Raw genomic sequence first — 23,233 nt, 5'->3', positions numbered from 1 at the left:
TTGATACAATCATTATTGGCTACACATGTGCATACGGGTTTCAGATTTGATTTCTTTTGAAATCCAGTATCATCAGGCCATATACATATGTCTGTGTAAATAAAAAAAAAATTATACAATAATACAACTCTAATTGTTATTGAGCATTATTTGATAAACACTGGAGTTTGATTGGATTAAGATATAGGAAACCACAGCAATAAGTATTAACAATATTACCTTTTTTTTTTTTTTTTTTTTTTTTTTTTAATTTTAACTTTAGGATAACAAAATTTGATATCAAAGGAGATAATTATCCTAACTGATTTGAAAACAACAATAAAATTGTTTTTAAATTAATTTTAAACCTTTTTTTAGTGATTCTGTATAGTGTTATGATCTTGTCACCTGGACATAGGGTTAGGCATAGAACAATTTTGTTCATCTCCTTAAGAAGTTGGAATGGTAAAAAATAATGGGAACATTTATATACTAAACTAATCCCATTTTAAAATTTTTTTTGAGATGAGGATTGGTTATTTGTATTTAGATTCTTTTGACTACTGTTCTCATCTTGAGTGTGATTTTTTACGTTTCAATCAATAATCAATCAACCTTCATGTATAGTTTAGTCGAACTCGGAATTTCGACAAAATTTCAAACAGAACCCTTTATTTACCTCACAGGGGTAGCGTGCTCCTGTTCCATCAGCCATGACTGAATAGAATTCTTACGTTATTCGCAATTGTATTTTTTTGATTGCCCACATTAAGAATTGAACCTTCAACTTTTAGGAGAATACTACTTTTACAACAAGTACACTAACCACTGTGCCGCGAGTCCTTGGCAAGTATTCGCATACTAACCCCATGTAATAAATAAAGGGTTCCATTTGAAATTCCATTCAAATTCTCGGGTTCAACAGAAACATTCCCGAGCTCAACAAGATACACCTGAAAAAGGTTAGAAGTTGCATCGATCGAAATGTAGTGTAAATGACACGCAAGATGAGCACAGTAGTCTAAAGAATTCAAATACAAATAAAATGATCCCTCATTTACAAAAAAAAGATTAAAAAAATTTTTTTTATTTTATTTTATTTTTTATTTAAAAATTTTTTTTACTTTTTAAAATTTTTTTACTTTTTTAAATTTTAAATTTTTATTTAAAAATTTTTTTTAATTTAAAAATTTTTTTTAATTTAAAATTTTTTTAATTTTTTTAAATTTTAATTTTTTTAAATTTTTTAAATTTTTCTATTTTAATTTTTTTATTTTAATTTTTTAACTTTTTTAAATTTTTTATTTTAATTTTATTTAAAAAATTTTTTTATTAATATTAAAAAATTTTTTTAAATCTAAACAAAAAATTTTTTAATTAAAAAAAATTTTTTTTTTTTTTTTTTTTTTTTTTTTTTTTTTTAGGGTGTTCATAAACTATCACCAAAAGAAAATAAAAACAATTTCTTTTGGGAGGAGGTGAGGTGGGGGGGATTCCAAAGGCAAGTGGTTCGAAAAAAAGCTAAGAGTAGAAAATATCATCTAGGGATCTTTACAGTGAAAGGGTGGGATTTTGCTGTTGATCAGGTGGGTTAGATATTTATATGGGGTGGGGGGATCTGTATAAATGCGGTAAGTTCACTGGAGCACAGTCCAAGTACTTATAAAACATGCACAGGGATGCAACACTTTTGTGATGTGCCGGGGTGGAGCTTGGCAGTCAGTTGAGGATCTATTAGGTTAGAAATATTTTTATTTCATTTATTGCATTATATTAAAAAGGGGAAAAGAAAGGTAACGATTAGTACACCAGCCTACATGAGGCAGCACTATTTATTCCGGCATTGGTGAATAGGGGCTTTATAGACATACTAACAAGCTGCCCGGCGTTGCCTGGTCCTAAAATGCACATAAATATAATATTTTAATTAATGCAGAATTCTTATTTCTTTATAAACAGAAATGCCATAGGCATTAAATGTAACGTTAAATCCTTTTAAAAACAAAATGAAGTAAACAAAATGGAAAGAAACTGAGATATGTGCATGCGGTTCACTTTTTGTAAGTAAAACAAAAAAAAAAAAAATACTAAAGCTGAGATCAAAATCAAAACTTAAAGACAGTGAGCCAAGTATGATAACTATTAGACCAGCTTGACACAATCTTTATATTTTTCAAACCTACTTATTCTTAACACAAGTAATTTGTCATGTGAACGATTCACATATGCACATTCGTGAAACAGTTGACAAACAGATAAAAATCCGATGAGCCCCCCCCCAAGTACATTTTTTTCAATTTTGACCCTTTAGCAGCCCTTTTTTCCAGATGAAAATAGATTAAAAAGTTTTCCACATGTCTGAATACCCCATATACTAAATTTCAAGTCTGTAGATCAAAAATTTGTTGAATATATAGGTTGAGAAATTTCTTCACACACACATTTAGATATACTAGATAGGATATTGGCAGATGATAGTTTTCTAGCCTGACAAAGGGAGCCTACTTTTGTTGTGGCACACTTAGTGAACTCTGGAATGTATACAAAATTTCAAACGAAAAAAAAAAAAATCTTGGTACAGCCATTGTCAATAATTTCCACTTCTCTCTCTCTTGCTCGCTTAGGTTACTTGGACATGGATCAAACTTTTTAATTTGATTTGAGTCCAAAACAAATGTTATGGGGTCAAAATTGGGGTAAAAGTTAAAATTAAAAAAAATTTGACCTCTGCAGTCCCTACCAAATTCTCAGCCAATTTTTGCTCTAAACATTAGAAATTTTACATAGTGTATTCAGACATAGAGCAAGTTTTTTAATCAGTTTTTGGCCCAAAATTTGGCTGCCAAGGGGTCAAAGTTCAAAAGATTTGACCTTTGTGGTCTCTAGCAAACTATTCAGCCAATTTTGGGTGTAAACATTTGAAATTTTACATGAAGGGTATTCAGATATGCAGCAAGCTTTTTAATCAATTTTTGGCCAAAAATTTGGCTGCCAAAAGGTCAAAGTTTTTTTTTTTTTTTTAATCAATCACTGACAGAAACACAAGTATGAACTGTTATTTGTTTAAACTTTTATGAAAATGTTTCATTTATGAATTCTTTATGGAAGCATGTTTTTACTTTTATTTTACAGGTTGTCGCAAATGAAGCCTGGGAAGTTTATAAAAAACGAAACGATTCTTTCATAGTGGACCTTTTTCAAGGGCAATATAAATCAAAGCTGGTTTGCCCTATCTGTGAAAAGGTAAGTGTCCCCCCCCCTCTCATCCAAGGTATTTTTTCAGTTGCAGTGTTCTCTAATCTTTTATCTGTGATGATTGAATTACATTTGAGAAAGTAATTGATATTGGAAAATGATTAAGCTGTGTTTAAGATGAAATCAAACCTCTCTTCCAACTAAACACAAAAAGTTCATCAACTTGAGGTCCGTCTTTGAGACCCACAGAAACTCAATTGATTCCGTGTGTTTGTCTTGCTGGAATATATATATATTTATATATAAATTTTATTTATTTATTTATATATTTATTTATTTATATATTTATTTATTTATATATAAATTTTATTGATTTATTTATATATTTATATAACAATTTTATTTATTTATATATTTATTTATTTATATATAAATTTATTTATATATAAAATTTATTTATTTATATATTTATTTATTTATATATAAAATTTATTTATTTATATATTTATTTATTTATATATAAATTTTATTTATTTATATATAAATTTTATTTATTTATATATAAATTTTATTTATTTATTTATATATTTATTTATTTATAGATAAATTTTATTTATATATTTATTTATTTATAGATTTTATTTATTTATTTATATATAGATTTTATTTATTTATTTATATATAGATTTTATTTATGTATATATAAATTTTATTGATTTATTTATATATAAATTTTATTGATTTATTTATATATATATAAATTTTATTGATTTATTTATATATAGATTTTATTGATTTATTTATTTATATATAAATTTTATTTATTTATATATAAATTTTATTTATTTATATATAAATTTTATTTATTTATTTATTTATATATAAATTTTATTTATTTATTTATTTATATATAAATTTTATTTATTTATTTATTTATATATAAATTTTATTTATTTATTTATTTATATATAGATTTTATTTATTTATTTATATATAGATTTTATTTATTTATATATAGATTTTATTTATTTATATATAAATTTTATTTATTTATTTATATATAAATTTTATTTATTTATTTATTTATATATAAATTTTATTTATTTATAAATTTTATTTATTTTGTTTTTAAAACCGTAATCTATGGACATGCATATTTTGATGCCCTACCCCTCTTCAGCGTAGCTTGACTGTTGCTAGGAATTGAACCTCAGACCTTATATATTACAGTCTAATCCATTATGCTATGAAGCCACAGATAATTTTATTAATTTTTATCGTTTATATATTTTATGTAGATTTGTTGCTGATTTCTTTTTTTTTAAATGATAATAATACGGTTACCAACAAATCTCATATATATATATATATATATTTATTTATTTTTGTTTTTGCGATACGTTTTGTATGAATTCAATTATTTATACGAAAGGGCATTTTTACCTAAATGCAAGTTGGGAATAACTTTACCTTTTACCAATTTGGTGCCCCCAAGATGGGGAGCGGCATACGTTGTTTTTAAAATATAATTATCCACTGACACCTTTCGTCATCTACGACTCCTCAGAATGGCTGAATCTAGCGAGATGAGGTCCCGATTTCTAATCTCGCTAAATTCATCCACTCTGATGAGTTGTAGACAACAAAGCATGTGTCGGTGGATAATTATATATTTAAAACTATATATATTATATAAATAAGTTTTGTTGTTGGCATTTTTTTAAATTTTTATTTATTTATTTTTTTTTTTTAGCTATAAACTCTATATATAATATAAAGCTTAACGTCTGTGTGTGTGTCTGATCACGAATAGGCTCCTATATGGTTGACTATTATAGAAAACTGATCACATATAATGATAGAAGATGTATCGAGACACAGGAATGGGTATGTTTAATCTGGCAGAACGGTGGTTCATTAAAATTGTGGGGTCTGCGTTCGCGCCTGGTCCATAAAGTATGGAAATAAAAAAAATTTAAAAAATGAAAAAAAAACAAACAAAAAAAAAACGTTTACAAGTGTTTTTGATATAGATGTACATAATAATACTTTGATAAGTATGTTTTAACTTAAATAGGGATAGTATAATAAAATTCTGGGGTCTGCGTTCGCACCTAGCCACCATAGAATGGAAATAGGCACAAACTTTAATAAAGACTTTTCATATCTATCTGCGTAAGTATACTTTGATAATTATGTTTCAGTTTGAAGAAATATGGTATAATAAAATTATGGGGTGGTCGTTCGCACCTGACCTCCATAGAATGGAAATATGTCACAAAGTTTAACAAGGTTTTTTAATATAGATCCACAGAATATTGTGATAAGTGTTTCAGTGTGAACAGGTATGGCATAATAAATTATGGGGTTTATCTATTTTATTTTTACTTTCATCATATTTTGCTTTGGTTTTGATACCCCCGAATTCGAAGCTATCTTTTTACAACCCTTCCTTTTCATAACCTATCATACTTTCATAAATCAGTCCATTTTCTGTAGGCTGTTTTTGAACCCAGTCAACGATGGGTCCTTTTGCTAGTATATATATATATATATATATATATATATATATATATACATATTTGGAGGAGTATAAGAAGGCTATAGCAAATCAAGGAATCAGTAGTTGTATTGGCATGATGTATGAACAAACAAAAGGTCTTTGTTATTTTTATCTTTGTATATCCATTTCTTTTTCAGGATAATCACAATACAAATCAGTAAATACAAACTTTCTGTTAGATATAACTGGGATAGTGAGAGTCTTAATATTTTGTGAATATTATCTCTTTTCCAAAGGAAAGGGACCAAAGAGTGTCCTTCAAAAAAAAAAAAAAAAAGTGTGCTGGTTGACAATTATGATTATTCAAGCCAAAAAGTTTTGTCGGCTAAAATGTTTTAGAATAATAAAAAATATTCAGAATAAATATTTATTTACATTTAATAGTTTACAGGAACATTAACTTGATAGATGGAATTTAAGCTAACAATAATATAAACAAAGATATGTGACAAAAACCCGGCAAAGGTGTTTAGGCTACGTACAGTGATGACATAATGGAAAAGATAGATTTCTGTTTTTGGGATGTAGTACTGTAATGTAGCCAGCATAATATTGTCAGTGTATATATATTGAATCCCTGGTAATTTATGAGTGTAGGCTGTTTTTGAACCCAGTCAATGACGGGTCCTTTTGCTAGTATATATATATTGAGAAACGACAGTTTGGTTACAAGGGAGATCAGTTCAATATACAATGCATTTGTGGATGAACAGGGTTTTTGGATAGTGACGCACGTGGAAATCGGAAGGGGGTGACTTAGTAACTTGTATCGTATACAAAACGTACCAACTCTGAAAAGGAACCCAGCAGAAATAAATGAAATATCTATAATTCCGGCCTTGGCGTTTTTCATTTCTCGTTAAAAAGCACTTTTGGTTTCAGGACACATGAAAGAAAGATTGGAGGTAATGTGCCTTATATTGGTGGGGCCACCGACAACGATGTTTGTTTCTTGTTTAAACCTTGTCGATAAACTGTATGTATACACACATCAACACACAATAGAGAACTCTAGACAATCATAGATCACAATGCGGTCAAGGCAATCATAAATGTTATGCATCGTTATCAATATACACTAGATGAATTACATATCGCAAAGTTACCAGAGATTCAATATATATACACTGACAATATTATGCTGGCTACATTACAGTACTACATCCCAAAAACAGAAACCCAACTTACCTGTTTAATTCATCATGCTAGTATATTGATATTGGTGACATTTGTGGTAGACCGCTCAACCACTTACTTGAAATTCATAGTACACTTTATCTATGGACATAAAAAAAATTTCTGCTCAGGTATTCTGAGCTGGGCAGGAGCTGCTAAAAATAGCCTATCCTGCCTTGACAGAGTACAAAATAGACTTCGTGGCTTAGTGGGGGGATGCCCTTTTCTCTTCCCTGCAACCTCTCTCCCACAGAAGAGACGTTGAGAGCCTGTCTTTGTTTTACCGTAATTTCCATGGCAAGTGCTCGTCTGAGCTCCAATCTCTGGTCCCCCCCTCGCCAATGTTTTACGAAAAACACCCGTCTAGCTGAAGCCACTGCCAAAAATTTTCCCCACTCTCTATCTGTGCCTAAATCAAAACGTAGATTCCATGAACACAGCTTTTTTCTTAGAACAGCACGCCAGTGGAACTCTGTTCCGTCTGCCTGTTTCCCACCTGACTACAACTTGGATGTCTTCAAGTCCAACGTAAACAAGTTCTTGATGGGCCGCCCCCTTAAGTAGACGCTTTATGAAATCTCAACACTAACGTACAACGTACTGTACATGCAATAACCCTTATCCCTGAGTGGCTTCCGGGCCTTGATAAGTGGTGACCTCCTTGTAAAAAAAAAAAAAAAAAAAATTCAATGTCTGGAAGGATATTAATTTTTGAAAGAGTAAAGTGACTCGTAATCACATCATGCAAGTGCGTATTCAATAATGAATTATTATTTCCAAAACATCAACTCATTTCTTGGGTGCTCTCTCTTTCCTCGATTTAAAGATATCTTCAAGATTGCAGTTATGTTGTTTGCATCCATTGTAACTGTGCATTAAACTAAACCTACAACATTTGTACATGTTTACAAAATGGACACATCTTATTTTTTTAAATTTTTTTTCAGTTATCAATCACATTCGATCCGTTTTGTTACCTCTCAATTCCTCTTCCAAAGAAGTTGAGACTCATTCCAGTCGTTTTCTTTTGGAGAGAACCATATCGCAAACCAGTACAGGTAAATATCTTATTTAAATTGCTTTCTATCATATGTTATTGCTTTTTTTTTTTTTTACATCCAGGATGAGTGTAGCCTGCTCCTCCCATAGACCACACAGCATCCTGAATGAATGCAGACCATCCAAGGGGGGGGGGTCCGCAACATCCAAGATAGTGATGGGTAGCTAGTATCGGGACTAGCAGCGAAAACCGTAGATGTGTGGACTAGTTAGGCTTGACATTGGCTTTGATGGCATATAACCATGTCTTCAGCTGGTCTCCCGGGCGTCTTCGTCAATTTTAGTGGTGCTGGAGCTATTACTCTTTAGATAAACTCATGACTGTTGTGGTGCACAGGGTGACCAAACCAACAAAGTCTCCTCTTTAAAAGCGCTTGGTTAAAGGGATGATCCTGCATCATGTCCAGGTTTGTGTATTGGAGACAAAATGTCGCTAGCAGAATTCGGTGAAACACTGCCAACCTTTTGAAACTCATAGCTCTCATCGGCCAGGTCTCGCAGCCGTAGAGAAGAATTGTCTGAACATGTGCCTCATAAATCCCAACTTTTGTGCCTTATTGTGATCTCAGCACAAGACCGCAGGCAGGGTTGTAAGCGACTGAAAACATGCAGGGCATTATTGCTTTCAGATGTTGATGTCATCGTAACCCTGACCCGTGGCAACAAATATTTTTTTGTTTTCCTGTCCATACCAACTAGTAAATTAAATGTCTTGTTGATATATGAGATGCCTTCAATAAATTTCCAGACTTTTTTTTTATATGGGCACATTTATTGATAGCACACACATGAAACTCTAGTCGCCTTCAGAGTAATCTCTGGCTGCAATGCATATGTTGTGCCGTTTCAACAACTTCTGGAAGGCCCCATGTAAGTCCCTTTGGGTGAGCGTGTTAATAACCCTCGTCATAGCCTCTTTCATCTCCTCAATGGTCTCATAACGACAGCCTCTAAGGTTTTCCTTGAGCTTATGGAATAGCAAAAAGTCACAGACAGTAAGGTCTGAACTATAGGGAGGGTGAGGATGCCCGTCTTGATCAAATAGTCTGTGACAAGGATGGAGTCGTGGACTGGTGCATTGTCCTGGTGGATATGCCACTGACTCGATTTGAAAAGTGCTGGTCTCTTCCAACGGAATTTCTTCCTGAACGCCCTTAAAATCTCAACATAGTATTCCTTATTGATTGTCTGTCCAGTGGGAACCCAGTGCATCATTAGAAGTTTCTGGGTGGATTTGCTCTATCTGACCTTCTTGAGTCTGGGAGAGTGAACATGCTTCCGCTTGGTTTCTGGGTCATGGCAGTAGATCCAGCTTTCATCGCAGGTCATCAGACCATCAAGAACTGTGGGATCTGAATTGATTAGCTTAACCATCTCCATACTGTCATGAGAACATCTTTATGATCTTTTCTGAGCATGCTTGGAACTAACTTTGTGCAAATCTTCCACATCTTCAGTTCCTCACAAATAATTGTGGGTACAGTTCCCACACTGACATCGAACTGTGAAACTATGCACTTATTGTCGCTATAGACACGACAGTTCTTATCCATGAAATTCTTAATTTTTCCAATCAACTTGTGTTCTAATTTCCTTACTCCTTCCCCATCTCTCATCATCCCTCACAGAATTCTTGCCTTCCTTGAATTTCTTATGCCACTCAAAAACTGATGCTTGATTCATACAAGGTGGTCCAAAAGCTGTCTGAAGCATTTCATATATTTCTGTGGCATTTTTTCCAAGTTTAAAACAGAAACTTTTGCATATCATTCCTCTAAAGAGTCCTCACATCCAGATTGCATTTTTGAAATTTATCAGCTGTGATAATCAGGCTTTAGTAGAATGTATTCCAATTCCTACTGTACCTGTTCATTTGAACCTGAAATCATAAAAATTAGTCATCTCATAAGGTGTATAGCAATAACATACTGAATTTTTAAGAGTCTATGACAATTGTAAATGCCTGTACGAAAATGTCTGGAAACTTATTTAAGGCACTTCCACTGCTGACTTTCTAGTTTTCAATTCTGTTTCTTCAGAAGCTGAAATGTAAAAATAAATGATATATTTTTATATTTAAAAATATGGCTTGTCTGCTCTTTTTGGTTAAATGTCCAATCTCAGCTGATGGCTCCTGCCCAGGTAATCGTCTGAAGCGAATTAATGTCACCAAAAACCCAACGAAAGATCCGTCAAGCTCAAATACATGACATCAGTGCTCCCTAGATGATCTGATATTAGATTTGTAAAGACTGAATAGCCTTGGGTGTGAGAAATTGTTTAGAATGGCAGAGAGAACTGAATTTACAAGAAGCAGAAAGAGCAACGGATTTAATGTATGAAATACAAGATTTGATGATAAGAAGTTTTAGTCGATTTCTCTTCAAGAGTAGAGCTGTCCATGAGAATTATTTACTTCGGTAATCTAACAAGAATCGATGTGTCGATGTGATTTTGCTGTATTTATCGCTTATGTCAAAAAATATCCTTTATATTTTCTATTTTGTCTTATTTTTTTTTTTTTATTCTGAAACCATTATTTTCTTTTTCAGTATAAATTACGTCTTCCTAAAGATGCGACTGTGGAATTACTAAAAGAGAAATTGTCGAAGAAAACACTTGTTAAACCACGAGATGTAAGTTACTATCTCTGCTGCCATGCGTATCTCTGTAAAAAAAAAAAGGGGGGGGTTGTTTTACAATCCAGACACTAACAAGTGGTCAAAAATTAAAAAATATAACAAATAAATATTATCAAAGGCAAGATAAGTTACTCTTCTACCTATCTGGAAAAGTTTTTAGTGTTTTTACTCGCTTTAAAATGTTCAATCAGTTTGAAAAACATAACTTCTAACGTTACGTGCGAACAAGAAAAATGGTGACAAGCTGACACTTCAATATGTGAAGTTTGGAAAATTACTTAAAAATAAGAAAATGATACAAAATACTGTTAGAAACCAACCCAATATATGTTACCGTGACATATATTGGGGTGGATTTTCGAAGTGATTAAACATTTTAAAGTGAGTAAGACCTCTAAAAACTTTTCCAGTAACTTATGTTGCTTTTGCCAACATTTATCTATTATATAAATCTCACCTGTTTGTTATAATGTATGTATGTTTATGTCTGCCTAAAACTTTCAACAGAGGTGACCGATTTTCATGAGATCGGTATCATTGTGAAGCTTGATCCTTTGGACAACAAATATCGAAAAATTGGCCAAAAACATTAATTCCTTCATCTTCAATTTGGCAGTTTTCGACAAGGAGGGTAATTTTTTTTTTTTTTTTGCTCAACACACACCTACAAACATTCGGGCAATGCTGGGCATCCATGCTAGTTTTTTTTTTTTTTTTTTTTTTTTTTTTTTTTTTTTAACTTTTGACAACTTTTTCGTATCTCATCAAGCAGTTTTTTTTTTTTATAGCAGAAAAACATGTTTTTATGAGAGCGTGTTGAAGGCGGCCATTTTGGATTTATAAAAAAATTTTGTTTGAATTTTAGAAATAACAAAGGGAGATAATTCCAGTTAAAGCGCTGACACCCCTTCCCATCTTTAATACTAACTAAATCGAACATTTTGCTCGGTATCATAAATAGTTTTTTGCTGTAAAAAAAAAAAAAAACTACTTGATGAAATTAAGTGAATTTTTTTTTTTGAGAGAACTTCGTTCCATAACGGATATATACAATTTAAACTTTTTTCGATATTTTCATTTTTTAATGTCTTGACTAAACTGTACAAGTACCTTTATTTGTAACTCTGAGTTTTTGCTTTTTTTTTTTTTTTTTTAAAAATATTTTTTGCGTGTTAAATAGACACAAGCATGTTACAGTATGCATTTATAATTGATGTTAACATAATTTCATCTATAGTAGTTTTATTATAATTATTAATACAATTCAAGAGATGTTAAAATGAAAAAAACAAAAAAAACAATAGCGCTTTTAATACATTTTAAACATTTCATTTTCAAGAGAGATAATTACATGAAAACTCGTTGTGGAGAACAGATAGTATATTCTCATCTTCGCCAAAAGACCAAGGAGCAATAAAAATGTTTTTTTGTGACTAGGTATTTATAGTGAATGGAGAAAAAAATCTGATTATTTATATATATATATATGTGAGCAAACAGTTAATAAAACATGTTAAAAAACACTTTGAAAAAGAGTTAAACATTTAATCTGAAAAGGAAACACTTGATAAGTGGATAGTCCTTAATCCGCGGAGTTTCGAAGAAATACTTTCCTTCTCATCAGAGGGTAGGAATTAGCAAAATGCGGGATCGGATTTTGCATACAAAAGTATTTGATGAAACAACAAGTAAGTTAAAGATCTTACTTGATAACAAAAAGTAGAGCAGAGGGTATATGGTGAAGAAAAAGGTGATTACACGTGAATGGATAGTCTGGTGAAAGGTAAATAATCCAATGACGGTATAATCCAAAAATATAACTCCAAGAAAGTTAATTGAGTTTCCATTTGCACAAGTAAAAACCAAGGAAATCACGTAATTGGAAGATGGTCAAAAATAATCCAAAAGGCCGAAATTCATTATATAAATATATATATATATATATATATATATATATAGTGCATTAACGTTTTTTTTTTAAATTTTACTTTGAATGAATTTATTCTTAACAATACTGTTGAGTCTGTTTGCATTTGACCTTAATAAAAAGAAAATATGTTTTTCTTTTTATTTAATTATACCAATAATATTGTGAGGTCTGTCCAAACCCAGTCTATATGAATAAACGAGAAAGATTTTGTATTGAAAGTTTATAAAAAAAATTTCATTTTAAATAAATGCTTCAAATATTTTAAGTAGCGAAATTTGCAAGATGATAATGAGTCGAAAAGGCAGCTTGTACGTTAAATTAACTGTTTTGTTTAATGCATGTTTTATTTCTTTTTAAATATTAGATTCGAGTGTTTGAACCAAAGAAAGGTCGGATTCATAAAATCTATGGACGTGGAAGCCAATTGAGTAACGATTACTCGACAGAAAAAATATTTGCGTAAGTAAAGATTTTGAAGTGAAAATATTTTTTTTTTTATGAGTTGATGACTATAATTAAGCATGGCTCTAACAGCTTTAACTAAAACAGTCAAGTTTTCTCGGTAAAGTGCTGAAGATGTCACAAAACACACACACACACACACATGCGATGTAAAAAAAAAATTAAATAAAACCTGGATTTTCCTGATGAAGAATTTGTTATCATTCGAAATATCGAATTTATTTTAATGAATATATACATTTATTTATTATAAAAAAAAAATTTTTGCACTAGTTTTGGTCTTAAAAGCAGTGATAATTGAAAGTTTCAATGTTCATTACAGTGTGAGCGTCGGTTAATGCGTCATATAATATAGTCTTCAATAACATCTAAAGACGTCCCAAGGATTATCACCACTATGTGCCGTAAAAAAAAACAAAAAACTAAAAAAAAACTTACAAAAACCTGGATTTTCCTTATTTTCACTTTTCTTGTTCTTCAGTATTTCTATTGTGAAGCGATTTATTAGAATACTAGAAGGACTTGTTAACCGGCATTGCCTGGTGGAAGGATGCCCTCCACCCCTTGTAAAAAAAAAATTAAACATCAGTTGTTGTTGGTGGCCAATCCCCAATGTCTTAATGTTAAGAATAGTTTTCGGAATAGATACCCCCAACCTCCTTATGTTAAGAACAGCTTTCAGAATAGACACCCCATTTTATGATGAGGAAGGGGTGGCATCAAAGTATTTGCCCCAAATTTAACCTTGTATTCGTTGTCCGTATACCCACCTGCAAAGACTATAAACAAAAAATAAGCACAGGGATGCGACATCACAGCGATTGTGGACATAGCACTAAGGTAAAAATTTACCTAAAAAAAAACAGTTAATGTCTGAGAAAAGAGATGTAAACCAATAAAATATATATAATAAATGTTTCCATAGGCAATGTAATTTAGAGTAGCTAGGATGACCGCATGGAACCTATTAGATTTGAGAATCTTTTTGAATCCTGTCTAAGAGTGATAGACTCGGGTAGATGCACGAGCCCAGATGTGGCAACAATACTCCATGCATGAGCAGATTGTAACTTCGTAAAGATATAAAACGTTTTCAGGTGTGAGTAATTTTGTAGCACTATAAGAGGGTATTTTCCTTATGGAATGTCATAACACTTTTTATTTTCTATTCTAAAAATGAAATAGAATATTAAAATGTTCTATTTAGAACGTTTTTGGAACAGTCTAGAATAATCAAGAAAATTCCAAGCAGAACCTATACAAGTACGCCGCAATAGAAGTCGCGTCACTTTTTAACCAAAGTGGTTAATTTGAAAACGCCAACTTGCTGTTAAGAACTCCAGTAATGTTTCTAGGATGAAAATTCAGCCGAAAGAAACTTAATGGCCAAACAACACATCATTAGAAGAAACTGGAATTTCAGTAAATATAAAGATTTCTATATATTTTCTCCTGATCAAAAAACTATATTATAATATTTTTAATATTAGATTTATCCATACATAAAACATTTGATTTTAAGTTAGTAGTTATTATCTCCCTTTCGTCATCGGCCCTGTCGGCGGGGCATTAGAATACACCGACTGCCCCCCTGCAGAGGGTAAAAGTCCCTCAATAGGGGTCCTGGATATGACCTTAAACTATATCCAGTGGTGAGGCCCCAGCTTGCGGGCTTTGGGGAGTATAGAGCCACCCTTTAATTACCATTGCTCCCAGGTCCACTGTGACCCGGGGTGGTAGTATCTGTTAGGGTTCCAACTATGGATTAAATAGAAACCGACTTGAAAACAACAAATATGTTCTATTAAAATTTTTTTCTTCAAAATCTTTTGGATTCGGCATTAAATAACCCGAAAAGGGTTGATATGCCGTAAAACAAAAACAACCAACCAACCCTTTCATCATCAATGCAATAAATCTTATAAATTGCTTTCAAAGCTAGTACAAAGTGTATTATTTGCTTTGTTTTATGTTAAAATAAATATTTATTTTTACTGGAATTTTCTTTTTTTTCTTTTAATTTGTTGCGCGTTCATATCCCTAGACAGAAACATAACAGGAGCCCACCATTTATTATGTAATATATTTATGCGTTTCTTTTTTTTTTTCTTCCTTCTGTAGGAGTGAAGTTTTATCTCCAGAAATTGCTGGTGAAATTGTTTCTGAAATATTTGTGATCCAGGTAAGTTTTTTTTGTTCTATATATAATTTGGTAAAATGTTTTTTAAATATTTAATTTTGTTATTCTAATTTTTTTTTTTTTCATTGCATTATTACTTTTTTGTTTTTATGTTTGTTTTCTTTTTTTATATGTCTAATACGTTTCAACGACAATTAAAGACAATATGAAAGAAAGAATTTAATACTAAAAATTTTACATTTAGAAATGGGATGTCATGTTCCTATACAAATTTATCGTAACATGAGCACGCACTTCTTGCGGTAAAATATACATAATCATTAGCCTTTTTCATGTTTGGTGGCAGTAGAGAGGGAAGAAGAAATGGGAAGAGGGTGTCATAAATTCCAAACATTAAGAAAAAATAAACAACAACAATAACAAACACGCTGAAACACTTTAAACATGGGTCGGGGTGGCGGCAATAAATTTATAACTCAATTTCTACTTTTTTTAAAAATTATTTTAAAAAGGTATCAGTTAAAAATTAATTATTATTTCCTGATATTTCAAGGTTATTAATATTTCAAGGTTATTAACATGTCATCTATTCGCATTATGCAGAGTGCACAAACACAATATGACCTTTGTTTCTGAATTTCTGAGATAGGATTAGTTATCAGTATTATTTGGATTTTTCGGACTACTGTCATCGTCTTGAGTGTTATTTTCACAACGTTTCAGTCAATGTAACCTTCGACCTTCTTCAGGTGTATTGTTAAACTCTGAAATTCCATCCAAATTCCCAGAGTTTGATAGAAACATTCCAAATGGAACCTTTATTTACTTCACGGAAGGTAGCATGCTCCTGTTCCATCAGCCATGACTGGATAGTGGTACCAAGTAATTCACTATTGTGTTTTTCGGTCGCCTACACTGAGAATTGAGCCTTCAACTTTCAGGAGAAGTTAAGTACCAGATGGGTAACCATTTTGGAAGGCTAGGTGCTATATGTATTGCGCCGAGTAGGAGAAATTTTCAGGTTGGTATTTGGAGGCGTGCTTAACATCCCCAAATCAAGACGGAAAGTAATGGGAGAAACGACCGTCTTTACTTTTCTTCCAAGATTACTATACAATTTGGAGAGTCATGGCCGCTGACATTGCATGCTGTTTATTGGAGGAAAAAACCTAGCCTTATATTCGTTTGAGTTGGATTAAAAAGGCAACTTCAAATAAAGGGGATTTAGCAGAGAAGCCAACAAAAAAGGGGGGAAAAGGGGGTAAAAATTCAAATATAAAATAAATAAATGTTACCATTGCCAATATGTTATTTTTGTATCTACCTTTTTTGTTTTAGTAGTTTTAATTAGTTTTAATCACAAATATTCGTTTTTTTTACGAACGGTTTTGCAAACAAGATGGCAGCAGGTTTGTTTCCCATGAAGAAGACTGTAGCTTGCCATTTTGGTTAGAAAACTGCTCATAAAAAACAAATATTTGAGATTTAAAAAAGTCTTAAAAACTGCTTTAAAACACAAAAACAATAAAATAAGCCAGGTAGGTACAAAAGTAAATTTTATTGGTTATGGTAACATTTATTGTGTATTTGATTTTCATTTTTTTTTTTCCCTTAGTCGTTTGTTGACTTCTCTTATTGCACTTTGATTAACAATTCTATTTTAGCTCCCTTTTGTGTGCCTTTGTGAACAACTTTCTATGCCTTCGTTTTACTAATAAACATTTAAAAAAAATTTTAACACTTATAGTGGGGGTGTTGATAATATCGCATTGCGACAAGCACGAGTCATTTCCAGTCCTCATAATATTCAACGTTCACCGGAAAATCTCCTCGCATTAACCCTTATCCTCAACTGGCTTCTAACCTTGATAGGTGGTGGCCTTAACAAGTAAAAAAAAAAGCTGTAGATTTTTATTTGAAATAATCTCTTTGCCCATTTCTATTTTATTTCCTCAGATAAGAATAGATCATTTTTAATATAATTATGGCTTGATAAACCTTTGTGTTAGATTATGTAGCCAGGCAGTGTGTGAGAGAGAATTAAAGAGAAATTTGTGATTAAACAGAATTCTGCAATGAAATATTTTAACCACAAATGAATGTTTCAATAATTTCATTTTTCATTTGTAGAGAATCCGCATGCCGACTTCGCCAAAGTGTAGTTCATGTGGCAAAAAGCCGCCTGATGGATGCCAATTAAAGCGCTGTGCAAATTGTTATACTGTTGGATATTGCAATCAGTAAGTTTTTTTTTTTTTTTTTGCACTTTATATTTATATATATATATATATATATATATATATATCCCGCATGCTTTGAATCGACCTGTTACGCACACCATTTGAAAAGGGAAAATTTTTCCGAAATTAATAATGGAATACGTCGCACAGACTTACAAGTAAGACATTTTACCATACAACTGAATAAATATATATATATATATATATATATATATATATATATAAAAAAAAAAAAAATTATATATGTATGTACTTATTGATTTGTAAATCGTCACTTGTTCTCGTCTCCTCTTACCAACAGCGACTATAATTCATTCCTCGCATTGTGACAGCCTTCTAAATCTCATTTACACACACACACATATATGTATATATATATATATATATATATATATATATATATAAAAGCGAAAATGTATATATGTATGTGTGTTCGCTTTTTGTGTATGTCTAAAAAAGACTTTTTTCGCCATGATTCTCGGTTGGCTTGCTCCTTAAAACTTTTTGTATGCTGTCTAAATAATAATATCTATGACTAAGGAACTCTGGTTGCAGCTATCTTTAATTTACCCGACTTTTACAAGCTATTTTTGAGATATTTTTTTTTTTATCGCCGCATAGCGGGGAAAACAGAAACTGGCTTCCAGCGCAAGACTAGGTCAAACATCACGCTACTTAACGTTCTCGCACCTGTTAATTTCGCTTTATAAGCATCAACTTAACACACTTATCAATTCATCTATTACCGTGGTCGAGATGGTTAGGTCGCAGGTTTTTTTCCATTTTCTTTCCACCTCTGCGTCAAAGGTTCGGGGTTCAAGCCTACCTTTCTACTAAAACTTTTTTTTTTTTCTTTTACACCTCCAAACAGTATCCCCCGCTAGTATATATATATATATATATTTGTTTTTTCTCGACTGCTCTTCTTGCTGCTACTGCTATCGCATGAGATTTGACCTACGAAACCACCTTATTTTCGACTCATCTAAAGTCACTACCTTCGTAGTGTCGTGCTATGTCATCAGACTATTAATCTCAAGGATTTGGGTTCGAGCCTACCTCCTTCCCAAAACTTTGTTTGCTGTTTCTTTTTTTTTTTGTTTTTTTTTTAATATTTAAACAGGGTTATTACTTTTAGTTTTCATTTACCCCCACCAACACACACACCTATTTTTCGCGTTCACTGTTTTTTTTTTTTTTTTTTTTATTTTTCAGATTTTTATTTTAAGTTTTAATATCGTTCGTCTTTTTTTCCATCACGTTCGCGTTTTCTTTTAGTTTTTGTTTTTTTGATTTTAAGAAATTTTAACATTGTTTGCATCACGATCGTTTTTTTGTTTTTTTTATAATATTTAAACAGGGTTATTACTTTGCTTATTCTTTTTTGATTTATCCCCCCCCCCAAAAAAAAAGAACACACACACACACACACACACACATCTCTAAACACCCGGGCAATGCCAGGTATCCCTGCTAGTATATATATATATAAGGCAAAATGTGTGTGCACGCATTTCTTGTGGCTTTTTTTGGAGGCGGGGGGGGGCGCTCGGGCCAGTTATTCTTTCTTAGAACTTTTTATATGCTACTTAGATTATAATATCTATGATTTACGAAAGGGGGTGGTGTGTATCTTTTATTTGGGCTTTTACATGCTATTTTCGTGGTATTTCTTAGTCTCCATATGTTTATTTGGCTTTTCCTTATATAAGCGACACTGAACATGTAGCAAAATGAGTCTCCCTGGTACTCTTGCTCGGGACGTCCAAAAAGCAACAAAGTTTGATCAATGCGGGGAAAACCCCTTATATCAGATATTTGCTATTCATTTGGACACTCCCCTTTTTATGGGGAGCTGGTTTTCCCCAACATCTTGGTGGGGATGCGGGGAAAACCCCTTATATTTGATATTCATTTGGACACTCCCCTTTTTATGGGGAGCTGGTTTTCCCCAACATCTTGGTGGGGAAACAAACAACATAAGCAGCCAAAGTTAAGTGCATGTCATTCCCCTGCTATGGCGTGATGTTTGACCTCATTAAATTCATGTACCTGTCACTTAACTTTTTAATCATTTAATTTCACCCATTCTCAGTTATCTGCCCATGTAGCATGGCGGTAAGTTATCAGCCTAATGACCTCAAGGGTTCGGGTTCAAGCCTTCCTATCTACCAGAACTTTTTTTTTTTCTTTTACACCTTCAAACACCCCGAGCCACACCAGGTACCCGCGCTAGTCTATAATATAAATCTCACCTGTCTGTTTAAATGTATGTATGTATATTTGTATGTCTGCCTAAAATTTTCAACAGAGGCGACAGATTTTCACAGAATCGGTATTATTTTGAAGCTTGATGTCTCAGACAACAAATATAAAAAAATTGGCCCAAAACATTTATTCCTTCACCCTCAACGGGGCAGTTTTCTACAAGGAGGGGTCTATTTATTGCAAGCCATTTTTACAAGTCATCATATCAGTTGGATTGACTTTGCCTAATTTTAACGTTCCGAACTTCTGGTTGCGTCATGGAGTAGCATCACAGGTTCGAGCCTGCCTGCCTATTACTACTTTTTTTATTATCTATTTATTTATTTATTTTTTTTTTTGCGGTCAACACACATCTCCAAACACCCGGGCAATGCCGGGCACCCAGGCTAGTTTGTTATAATAGTGAACTTCAAAAAATCGAAATATTGTATTTCAAGTAAAAGGCAATGTATTTACTTGTCATGTCACAGTTTTAAACATATCCAAAAATTTTGAAAAACGATAAGGTAGAAAATTAAGTTTTTGAATACAAATAGCAAAAGTTGAGTTTTTCTAAATGATTTTTAAAGTTTTCAGAAAATAATTACCTCCTCTTGATAAGATTCAAACTCTTCAGTTTTTTTTTTTTTTTTAGAAACTCTGTTACAGGTTATGATACAAAACAGGCTCATCCAATTATTGAAAGCTGATTCAAATGGATTCATTTTTCTATAAGACTAGCTCGGGGTACCCGGCGTTGCCCGGGTGTTTTTGGGTGTGTGTGAAAAAAAAGAGGTGGGTTTGAAAAAAAAAAAAGGAAGCTTTTCCGACGCGCAGTTGGAAAATAGTGTGAAAAAAAAACCAAACAGGTGCTCGTTTTTGATTGACGTGACGGCGATTTTGTGCGAGACAGTTTTTAATGAGGTCAATTGAAAAACCCGCTCGCCCGTCTCGACACTGGCTCTGGGCCTGTGATTAGAGTCGGGTTTCGCTGTTTATACCGAAAAGCGAATGTAACGCGTGCCGATGCGGGAAATGTGGAATAATTAAGGTTTGAAAGTGAATAAAATTAAATAGACAGGCGAGGTCCGCGGGTAACTCTGGATGATATAAACAGTTTTAAGAAGTTGCGAAGCGAGCGAGCGCTTTTCCGAAAGAAGCCTTTTGCAGACATCGCTGAAAAGCGCGCACACACACACACACACACACATTTTGGCTTTTATATAATAGATGGGGTGCCTACTTACTGGAGATTATCAGTTAGAGCATGTTTAAATGAAAAACTGCCTCAGTGATGGATTGGTCAGATAGAGGCTCAAGATATTGCTTTTTGTGCTTGGCCTCCTAGATCTCTTGACCTCATAGTTTGTGATTTTTTTTTTTTTTTTCTCTGAGGGTTTGTAAAAAATAAAGTCTTTGTTCCGTCATTATGAACTGACCTAAAAAAAACTTAAAACATCAAATAACAACAGCGGTCAATTCAATTGATCCTAATGTGCTTCAACGTGTTTGGGAAGAATTCTTATAGTGTATTGATGTTGCTCCGTGCTGCAAGGTGGGGAGCATATTGAGCACTTGTAACGTGAAATAAAACTTCACTGTAAGTAGAATACTTGTATTATAAGCTTTATTTTTTTTTTACTATTTTTCCTTCATAAAACGTTTAATCATCAGATAGGGTTATTCTTTTTTAATCATCCTATATTTTGAGTTTTACTATTTTTATTTTTTTCATTTTATCACATGGAAGCTGTACTATATAAGGAAATACTCACGCAAGCAATATATTAATATTTATTTATTATAGAGCCATTTGTAATCACCTGAAACGCCTCCCCTTGGGACAGCATTGTCACTGTAGCCACATTCTAAGAGCATTTTATTCAGCCATTGTCATTTCACTGAATTGACCTGACTTTGGTTCGTCTTGATTACACCTGTGTAACCTTTTGCCGAAAATGACCTTTCAATCATCATACTTGTCTTCTTTTTGACAATTAATCAAGTTTGTTGTTTCTTTCCATGCAGGTGTCAGGTTTATAATTCTTATTCAAAAATGACCTCTTGGTACATTTTATAATTATTTTATGTTGGTTCTTGCATTTATCGCCAGGTGCATGCTTTTGTCAAAATGATTTCTTTGCGCACACAACCTAGATATTTAACAATTTTACTGTTTTAATTTTTTATTAAAAAAAAAAAGTAGATAAATAAATCCTTTTTTCTTATATTTGCAGAGACTGCCAAAAATCTCACTGGGAAATTCATAAAGACAATTGCAAATGTACACCAGTCGGTTGTCCGTTTCTCATTTCTCTGCCAAAGTCGCGTGCAACATTTTCTCGCTTACGGAAACTTATGGAAGCCTATTCAAGGTAAAATATTAAAAAAAAAAAAAAAATTTGAGTGCTTGTTTGAAATAACAAAAATTGCAAACTAAGAAATTGAATTGCAACTAAAAGCAATGTTATCTACTTTGTCATGTCGAAATTAAATATTACTTCATTATTACATAAAAACATTTATTTTCACAATCCAGCAATTCACTATTACTGCAGTTATCTCCTCTGACTTTATAAAGTTACTTTTCCTGCTATTATAAAAACGATTCTGTGGAAAGAACTTGAATGCCTACTGGAGAGAACTTGAATGCCTACTAGACGCTGTCCTTGAGTGTCTAAGGTCTCTCTGTACAAAGGTTTGTCAGAACCACCTTGCATGAGGATACTTTTTCTCTCAAAGTAAACCCTGACCAAATATTCAAAATCACATAGTATTCGCTGCCCAAATAAGATCTCCTCACTATGGCTAACCAGATTAGCTTTTCCAAGGAATGGTGCACCTTCTCCAAGTGATGTTACTTCAAGTAATAGCACGAAGCTGGATACTCCACCAGACTAGATAAATTCTTGTCCTGGAATCCACTAAGACCAAGAGACCGAAATGAAAGATATGAAAATGGTTAATTGGAGAGAAGAAAATTATGTTCTCAACCTCTTTACTAACTCTGTGTTTGAGAGATAAAAAACTTAATGGAACATTAGAATATCTATGTATCTCATATAGAGTTCAAGCGTTAGACCCGGGCTGTGGGCCCCTTGATTTCTGAGAACTTCAACTGAAGTTTAATATTTAAGTAAAACTTGCAATTCATATTATTTGGATTCTTCAGACGACTGGTTTCATTTTAAGTGTCATTTGCGCAACGTTTTGGTCGATTTAATTTCCAACCCTCTTCAAGTGTGTTTTGTTGAACTTGCGAATTTGAACAGAATTTCAAACGGAACCCTTTATATCATGGGGGTAGCATGCTCTTGTTGCATCAGCCATGACTGGTCTTAAAATAATTCATAATTGTATTTTTTGGTCGCTCACACTGAGAATTGAATGTTCAACCTTCAGGAGAATATTAATTTTACAATTGATTTTTTTTTTTTTTTTTTTTCCAAGTACTCTAACCACTGTGCCACGGATTCTTGTGGTGATAAGAACAGTATTCCAAAGAATCCAAAGAATCAATCTTCATCTCAAAAATTCAGAAACGTAAAACTTGCAATATTCTTTGACAGCAACTTTCATAATTAATTTTCTACTTTATAC

At 32.3% G+C, this 23,233-nt stretch overlaps 1 protein-coding gene across 1 annotated transcript in view; it reads left to right on the top strand.

Moving 5' to 3' along the window:
- Positions 1 to 23,233, top strand: part of LOC145265559 (ubiquitin carboxyl-terminal hydrolase 19-like) — a 110,297-nt gene that overhangs the window by 71,678 nt on the left and 15,386 nt on the right. Inside the window, exons 14-20 of the mRNA XM_080121534.1 lie at positions 3,112 to 3,222; positions 7,861 to 7,971; positions 10,525 to 10,608; positions 12,909 to 13,003; positions 15,128 to 15,188; positions 17,277 to 17,386; positions 21,871 to 22,008. Of these exons, the coding sequence (XP_079977660.1) occupies positions 3,112 to 3,222; positions 7,861 to 7,971; positions 10,525 to 10,608; positions 12,909 to 13,003; positions 15,128 to 15,188; positions 17,277 to 17,386; positions 21,871 to 22,008 (710 nt within the window). The remainder of the gene's footprint in view (positions 1 to 3,111; positions 3,223 to 7,860; positions 7,972 to 10,524; positions 10,609 to 12,908; positions 13,004 to 15,127; positions 15,189 to 17,276; positions 17,387 to 21,870; positions 22,009 to 23,233) is intronic.

The sequence above is a fragment of the Euprymna scolopes genome, chromosome 40 (assembly GCF_053919585.1).
Source record: "Euprymna scolopes isolate OS-2025 chromosome 40, ASM5391958v1, whole genome shotgun sequence".
Taxonomy (NCBI): domain Eukaryota; kingdom Metazoa; phylum Mollusca; class Cephalopoda; order Sepiida; family Sepiolidae; genus Euprymna; species Euprymna scolopes.
This window is presented reverse-complemented; position numbering and strand designations above follow the sequence as displayed.